The following is an 8904-nucleotide window of genomic DNA, read 5'->3' as shown; positions in this document are numbered from 1 at the left end:
CTCTGCCTGCTGTCTCCCACTGCTGAGCACACAGCTAAGGCTCTGCCTGCTGTCTCCCACTGCTGAGCACATGGCTAAGGACCTGGTAAAGAGTGAAGGTTCTAAAGGACATTGACCCTCCGAGCTGTGAGGGACACCCTCGTCCATGCTGGAGCAGCAGAGGGGGTAAGCGCCTGCCCAAGTGCCCCTCCCCATGGGACCCAGAGAAGTAGCAGAAGAGGGGCGGGGAGGTTGTGACAGGCATCCTGGCTGTGATGGGAGGACGACCAGCAGAGAACTGGGGTATGAAGTTGACAGAAAGCCCCAGGGGCCTGTATTTGGCCTCCGGAGAGATCCTTTGAGGGGAACCTGAGGGTCTGGGAAGAAGAATCCGCAGCATTCCCTACCCTCCCCGTGCCCCTAGTCCCCCATCCTGGCTCTCAGGCAGTGCACCACCAGCTCAGGGCCAAGACTTCCACTGATTACACGGTGCTAATGAGCATTTAGTCTGCATTCAGAGAAGAGTTAGGGGCCATCAGAATCACAACTTTTCAAGTATTTCAAAGGCCAAGGCATGGAAAAGCCTGTGTGAACTGATCAGAAGACGGGGAGTCGGAGTGAAAGGCGAGGATGGCTGGGGTGGGGGCCCACCCCCATACCATTTTTAAAAAAGCAGCTGTTCCTTTTCCCCCACATCCTTCTCCCCATCCTCCCCTTCTTTCTTAACGGAGCATCTTAAGATCACACATGACTTGAAGATTCCACAAATCTTAAAAAACATTAAAAACCACTGCTGTTTGATATCAACAGGGAGAGAATTTTAGTTCAAAATATTTTGAAATAAAAACTATTTAAGTGATCTAGAGACTATCAACAAGCATATACTATTTTTCTTCAACTAAACACAACATCAATTATGAAAAATTTACATATAGTACAAATAACAGAGGAAGTAGCTAGCATGCAGAAGGCCAACACAGGGGAAGATGGCAGAGGGAGGGCAGGAGTAGGGTGAGCAGCCTGGTCAGCACAGCCAGGTGAGGAGGTGACAGAGGCCTCTCTGCTCAGGGAGCCACAGCTGGAATGCAGCAGGACCCCACTGGAAGCTCTGCCATGTGGTATACAGAGCAACCCTTAAGACCACAGGAGTGTGATGTAAGAGGTGATGTAAGAAGTGAAAACCTATCCAGGCCGGGTGCGGTGGCTCACGCCTGGAATCCCAGCACTTTGGGAGGCAGAGGCAGGCAGATCACGAGGTCAGGAGATCGAGACCATCCTGGCTAACAGGGTGAAACCCCATCTCTACTAAAAATACAAAAAACTAGCCGGGCGAGGTGGCGGCGCCTGTAGTCCCAGCTACTCCGGAGGCTGAGGCAGGAGAATGGCGTAAACCCGGGAGGCGGAGCTTGCAGTGAGCCGAGATGGCGCCACTGCACTCCGGCCTGGACGACAGAGCGAGACTCCATCTCAAACAAACAAAAGAACCTATCCAAACATAAACATCCATTATTTGTGACTCTGTCATCCAAAGTGCCCACTGCTATTTTTTGCGTAGCTTACAATTTTGACTAAAACAGATAACTTCATCCCCATATCTGCCTCTAAGTAGGATTTTTAGGTCTGATATTTGAATAACATGTTTCTACTTTGCAAATTAGTGACATGGTCTGGCTGCGTCCCCACCCAAATCTCATCCTGAATTGTAGCTCCCATAATTCCCACGTCATGGGAGGGAACCTGTGGGAGGTGGTAACCGAATCACGCCGGCAGGTCTTTCTCATGCTGTTCTTGTGACAGTGAGTAAGTCTCACGAGATCTGATAGTTTTATAAAGGGGAGTTTCCCTGCACAGGTTCTCTTGCCTGCCACCATGTAAAATGTGTCTTGCTTCCCCTTCACCTTCTGCTATCATTGTGAGGCCTCCCCAGCCATGTGGAACTGTGAATCCATGAAGCCTTTTTCCTTTACAAATTACCCAGTCTTGGGTATATCTTTATTAACAGCATGAGAACAGACTAATACAATTAGGCTAATAGATGCTTACAGGCCGGTTTTCAGGATACTTAAAAGTGAATTTTCAGTATTTTCAGGATTTCAAAACTGAACATAAAGGGAACAGCAAAGGTCTTTAATTTTAACTCTGTAGAATGTCATTTTGTGTCCCCAAAGTTTTCTAATTTTATTGCTTTATAAAATTCAGGTTTTCAAAATAATCTCAGAGGAGCTAGTCTTCTATGTTACTGACTTTGGGAATGAAATAGTGAATAGCCTTCATTTGTAGCCCTATTTGAAAATAATTTAAAAGTGCTTTCTTAAAACCCTTATCTGCAGTGATTGTTGTACACATCATGGCTGAAGTTTAAGTGTGGCTCACACATACATGCTTACTTGAGAATGTTTACAACTAACTTTAGGGTACAATTTGGAGGCCTTTTTAAAATGTGGGATCTTAGAGACCAAGTTAGGCACCAGTGTAACTCTTGTGACTTTAAGGTTAAAACAAAACAGTCTATAACAGTAAAAACAATAGTTTTGTACTTTGGGAGCTACATGCACAAAGCAGGCAATGTGGATCATCTCTGAGAAAAGGCAGCCTCACGATATATATCTCATAACAGATATACTGCAAATGGATCATATTTTGTGAGTAATTAACAAGATATCAAAATAATGTCATGCAAGTAGAGAAAATCACACTTGCATCACAGCTGGGCTGACAGCTCCTGTCACTCACGGTGTGGGCACATGGGACATTTCCCCTTAACCCAGACAGAACTGAGCTCCCTGGCTAGTTAGCTGAGCAACGTGGGATTATATTAAGTGAGCAAATGGCCAGAAACCTTCCCAACTACCCTCCCCACTACAGAGTGGGGTTCTGGAGCTGGTGTTGAGATGTAAATGCAGTCCCAGCTGTGTGTCAAGAGTTGGAATCTCAACAGTGAGAGGTAGTTGACAAAATTCTTACACTTCATACATATACTCCTCATCTTTTAATTAATCCATTTTTCCTACAAATCAGCAGAATGTTCACAGGGGGAAATTATTCTGTGCTGAATAAAGTTCATATGAATGAACTTTTCATTTAGTAGAAATTATGTTTTTTTAATATGTCACTATGAGTTATAAATTAAAACCTGTTTAGCCAGAGATGATAATTTTACAGTTAATATTTAAAACAGAATTGACTAACAGAATTTACTCCATGAAGAAGGCAGGTTTTGAAAGTTCTACCAGGTGTAGATATAACTTTAAATTTTTAACTATGTAGCTAGCACTTCTTTATTCACTGAAAGTAAATACCAAATGTACTATGGCAAATTGTATGTAGAAATATTGTTTTTCCAGGTGTGACCCTGTGATTCTTCTCAGCCAAAATCATTGTAAAATTATGGCACAACTAGTGTAACTGTGGTTGTAATACTTATTTTAATTAAATGTTTTTCTTGTTTAACCTTCTCCATATTTCATTGAGTATGTCCTTTGGCACATATCTTCATCCATCTTTATGATTCAAACTTTTCTAGGAGAAATTACTTTTTATTTTCTCTGCAGGACATGTGGGGTTGGGTAGCTAATGAATAGTAACTCGGCAAATTCCTCTGCCTGGAAAAATATCATCCAACTGATGGGTGTGTGGTTCCAAAAGCGAGCTTGATAACTATTAGCTGAGCAACTTGGGATCATATTAAGATAAAATCCATAAGGTGTATGTCTTCTAATACAATACTATCATTTAAAAAATTGATTCCATTAGATATGCAGTTTCCTTTCTTTCTTTCTTTTTTTTTTTTTTTTTTGAGACGGAGTCTGTCTCTGTCGCCCAGGCTGGAGTGCAGTGGCGCGATCTTGGCTCACTGCAAGCTCCGCCTCCCGGGTTCTCGCCATTCTCCTGCCTCAGCCTCCCGAGTAGCTGGGACTACAGGTGCCGCCACCAGGCCCGGATAATTTTTTTTTTTTTTTTGTATTTTTAGTACAGACAGGGTTTCACCATGTTAGCCAGGATGAAGTTGATCTGATTTCGTGATCCACCCCCCTCCACCTCCCAAAGTGCTGGGATTACAGGCGTGAGCCACTGTGCCCAGCCAAGATGCATTTTCTAATCTTCATAGTGATTATGACTATTTCATTCCCTCTGGAAAGAAAGATAACAACAACAACAACAACAAACAGAACAGAATGCCTTTTTCCAGCTGTCTACATTTGCTTTCTTCAACTTTGAAAACAGGTAAGCTAAAGTGACCTAGGATGGCCCTTACCTGTCTGTGATGCCGCAGGAGTCTATCTGGAGGTCCCTGAAACTCCCCAGCGCCCCCTGCTGTACTGAGATGGGATCCACCGCTTTGTCACCAATGGTGATGAGCCTCAGGCAGCCCTGAAACCCTCCCAGGGGGCTTTTACATCCAGAGCCAGAGCTGTTGTCCAGGCAGCCTGAATATGGAGACAAAAATAGGACAAAAGCAATAACTATGACCAAACTATTCCACAGTATTTACTATATGAAGACTGCTGCTACCCCTTGTTTATGGACATCGGTATGATGTCATGAGCTTCACCATTCAGTAGAGAGGTGAGAAGGGGCAAGGTTAGAACTGATCAAATTTAAGATAACTTGGAATTCAGAATAAGAAATTATGGGGGGAAATTAAGATTTAAAATTCCTATAACAGGAATTATTGCCCAACCAACTGAAAAGAGGTTTGGCTTCTTTTGTGAAATCTCATCTAAGAAATAATCATGCATTTTAGCATCATGTAGTGTAAGTGAAAAAAATTAAAATGGAGGTTAAATTAAAATAAATGAAATCATAGCCCACATTTTATTTAGGATATACTGGATTTATGAAGTGTGAAAAATGCTACATAAAAATATAATTGTTGTACTGCCATTTATCTAAAATATGTTAAATTATCTACCCTATAGGTGTTTTTGTGTGTCGTGATGTATGTGCCTTTGGGAGTATTTAAAAACAAATTTTTTTTTTATACTGACTGGGTGGAAACACCTAGATTTGCTTTTCTAGTAACACTTCCTTTGGTATTAGGTGCTTTAGTCAAATATATAACCGAAGATTAAATTCTAATGTTAACAACAACACGAAAAGTAACAGGACCTAACACATTGTTAGGGTACATAAGGATAAAAATTTGCAGTCCAGAATGTTCCATGAATAGAAAGAAATAAAATAGACATTTGATTTTTCCAATATTAGAAGTTAAATATTAAAAGTTTCACCACAACCATCAGCTAATTTCACCTAAATTACAAATGGCAATGCTTATGACATCATTTCCTTTTCTATCTGGGCTTGTTTTGTGAAACAAGAACAATGCTTGTAAGTAGTGGTGAGTGCCTGACTTTGACTTAAGCAGTATTATTCCACACCAGTCCAAGCATATAGGAAAGTAGTGTCTTGAACTTACTGCCAACCTCTGAGTTACAATATATAACCTAATAATGGAACTCTAATTCAAAGTTTGAAAAATAAGGAAAAGGATGAAAGTACACACTCTAGTTAAAGAAAGAGAACACAATAATTGTGAATTTTTTTTGTTTAAAGACAACTGTTTGTAGAAAGAGTCATATTAATTCAGAATCAAATTATAAGGCATATGTCTAAATCAGGAGTCTGCACAGGTTTTCTGTAAAACGCCAGATAGTAAACATTTTCGGTTTTGTGGGTCACACTAGTCTCTGCTGCATATCCTTCTTGTTAAAAATACAAAGCAATTATTCATTTGGGCTAATATAATATGCCATGGACCATGATTTGTCTACCTCTGATCTAAATGAATACTTAATTTTAGCATACAAATATGAAAGAGGCACCTCATTTCATAATGGTGTAATGCCAATGATGACAGAAATTTAATAATTAATGTAATTGCACATTTTGAAATTATAGCTTTTGAAAAAATTTTATCCTTTGCCTTATTTTAAAAAAGAAGCTGGCTTATATTGATTCTGTAAGCACTGTTTCTTTCAAACTTGTGAGATATAATTTCTTATTTTCTTTCCCAATCATTAGGTATTAAACCTAATATTTGGCATGATGCTTTGAGTCCATGGGACTACAGGCGTCTGCCACCAGGCCTGGCTATTTTTTTTTTTTTTAATTTTTTTTTTTTAGTAGAGACGGGGTTTCACCGTGTTAGCCAGTATGGTCTTGATCTCCTGACCTCGTGATCCGCCTGCCTCGGCCTCCCAAAGTGCTGGGATTACAGGCGTGAGCCACCGCGCCCCACCAAGTTATTCTTAAATAAAATAAATTCAATAACTCTGTTAGAAAAAAAATTAAAATAAATCCAGGTGACCCCAAAAAAAGTTAAGAAACTTTCGGGACAAATTGTAATCATAAAGTATTGCGTGTTTGCAGATATGAAATCAAACAAAGATATTAAGACCTACGAAAATTTTAGCCTGGTTATTTTCATTTGTGTAAGCATATGAGGTTGGCAAGAAAATTGTCACTGTGTGTTACTGCAGTGACAGACTTCAATGCAGTGTTGCCACAAGTTCTCGGTCTAGCAACTTCCTACAAGAAGGATGTGAGGACTGGCGATACAACAGTCAAGTTTGTATTCTCAATGTCATGGAAGGAGGTATGGCACTGAATAGCAGAAAGATTCCATAAAGGTAAGTTTAAAAGAATTTGGCCTTCAGTCAATCTCTGTTTCAGGCATGAAGGCAAAAAATGCAGGCTATATGCACAACCTGCAACCGTACAGAGTGCTGCTTGGAAAATACTTCAAAAAGATGTAATCTCAGACTAGAAAACAGAAATGGACAAATGACAGTATAGAAAATAAGTCTGAATCTCCGAATTAAACTTTCTTTCTTTCTTTTGAGACGGAGTCTTGCTCTGTTGCCAGGCTGGAGTGCAGTGGCGCGATCTTGGCTCACTGCAACCTCCACCTCCCGCGTTCAAGCGATTCTCCTGCCTCAGCCTCCCCAGTAGCTGGGACTACAGGCACCCGTCACCATGCCCAGGTTATCTTTGTATTTTCAGTAGAGACAGGGTTTCACTATGTTGGCCAGGTGGTCCTGAACTGCTAACCTCAGATGATACACCTGCCTCGGCCTCCCAAAGTGCTGGGATTACAGGCGTGGGCCACCGTGCCTGACCTAAACTTTCTATTAAAATAAATCTAGTGAGATCCAGAAATCCACCCGTGATTTGTTCCACTGACTGAAATACTTGAGTCCTACCAACGTGGTCCTACTAAGGGGCATAGTTGGTGCAGGGAAGGTGGATGAAGACTTGGAAGTTGAAACCAGGGAAGAATGTGTGATGACATATTTTTCAGTTCATATGGTCTCCTATGAGACATAGCATCATTAAGGATAAAATAAGTAAAACTGAAAAGAGTATAGTTAATCTAGTTTTAATAATGAGTTCGTTGTGTTATGTTTCTTTTTCTTTTCCATTGTCAATTTATATTGGCTAAGAGAAAACAGGCTTGATGGATGAAGTCCACAGTATTTTCCAATTTTGCCATGAAAAATATGGCAAAGTTGGGAATTGTGTGATATGTGAACTTCTTGGTGCCCCTGATGAAGAAGCAGTACAGACATTTTTAGAATTTGAGAGTTGAGTCAGCAATTAAAGCTGTTGTTCGCTTGAATAGAAGGTATTTTGGTGGACAGGTGGCAAGAGGATGCTTTTACAATTTGGACAAATTCAGGGTCTTGGACTTGGTGGAACAAGTTTGATTTTAAGAACTAGAGCATGAGTCATCTCCGGTGACTCTTAAATGACCAGCAGGCTAAGAAAAGAAGGAAAAAGGTCACAGCCTCCACGGCTGTTGGATACTAAGACTCTTGGAAAGACTTCCAAGGTATACAGTGATTGATCCCTTTTCATTTTGTGGCTTTTAAATATTGTATAAAAATCCAAATCCTTTTAAATAAATAAATAACATGCGCAGCTGACTAGTTTCAATCATTGGTGGATACTATATTGTAGGAATGAAGTTAGTGTCTGCAGCTGTACATATTCAGGCCATTCTAACTATATAAGCTAGTTAGGAAGAAAATACTGTGGATTTTATCCATCAAGCCTGTTTTCTCCAGGCCAGTATAAAACAAACGGAAAGGAAAAAGAAACATAATAAAACGAACTCATTATTAAAACTGGATGAAGGGATTAGTTTTAATCTTTTCAGTTTCACTTATTTGATTCTTAGTGATGCTATGTGTCACAGGAAACCATATGAACAGAAATATCCCAAGAATTAAATTTGCTAAGAAAACAGAAAAGGGCTTATTAGTCTCTTTCAGTGCACTGCACAGCATTCAAGAAGAATTTGGGTTTTTAACTAAAATGAGTAATGACTACTAGCTGAACCAAAGGCTGTTTCTATGTGAAGAAATGATCTATTTCAGGTTTATATGCATCAGTAAAATTTAACAACCAGCCTATGCTGTTAAACATGGTGGTTAGAGCTGGTGTTTCCCAAAGTTTACTATACAGATGGGTAAATAAAGTTTCAAAAGCACACACAAGCAGTGCAAAATTCACTGGAAAAACTAGGTATGTAAGAATATTTAAAAACTAAATTTTAGGCTAGGCATGGTGGCTCATGCCTGCAATTCCAGCAATTTGGGAGGCTGAGGTGGGTGGATCACCTCAGACCAGCCTGAACAACATGGCAAAACTCTGTCTCTACAAAATATGAAGAAAAACAACAACAACAAAAATTAGCTGGGTGTGGTGGCGCTGGCCTGTAGTCCTAGCTACTCTGGAGGCTAAGGTGGAAGAAGTGCTTGAGACTGGAGAGGCAGAGGCTGCAGTGAGCTGTGATTGCTCCACTGCACTCCAGCCTGGGCAACGGAGTGACTCCCTGTCTAAAAAAAAAGCAAAACAAACACCACCCTCCTAAATTTTATAAAGCAAATCTAAAAGCCCAAATGAAAATTGCCTAACAAT

General features: G+C 40.4%; 1 protein-coding gene across 1 annotated transcript in view; it reads right to left on the bottom strand.

The window, feature by feature from the left end:
* CNTNAP3 (contactin associated protein-like 3) overlaps positions 1 to 8904 on the bottom strand; it is a 251219-nt gene that overhangs the window by 73703 nt on the left and 168612 nt on the right. Inside the window, exon 10 of the mRNA XM_011927535.1 lies at positions 4235 to 4406. Coding sequence (XP_011782925.1) covers positions 4235 to 4406 — 172 coding nt within the window. The remainder of the gene's footprint in view (positions 1 to 4234; positions 4407 to 8904) is intronic.

This window comes from Colobus angolensis, unplaced genomic scaffold (assembly GCF_000951035.1).
Source record: "Colobus angolensis palliatus isolate OR3802 unplaced genomic scaffold, Cang.pa_1.0 Scaffold72, whole genome shotgun sequence".
NCBI lineage: Eukaryota > Metazoa > Chordata > Mammalia > Primates > Cercopithecidae > Colobus > Colobus angolensis.
The sequence above is the reverse complement of the archived record's forward strand: the minus strand, read 5'-3'. Positions and strand labels throughout refer to the sequence as shown.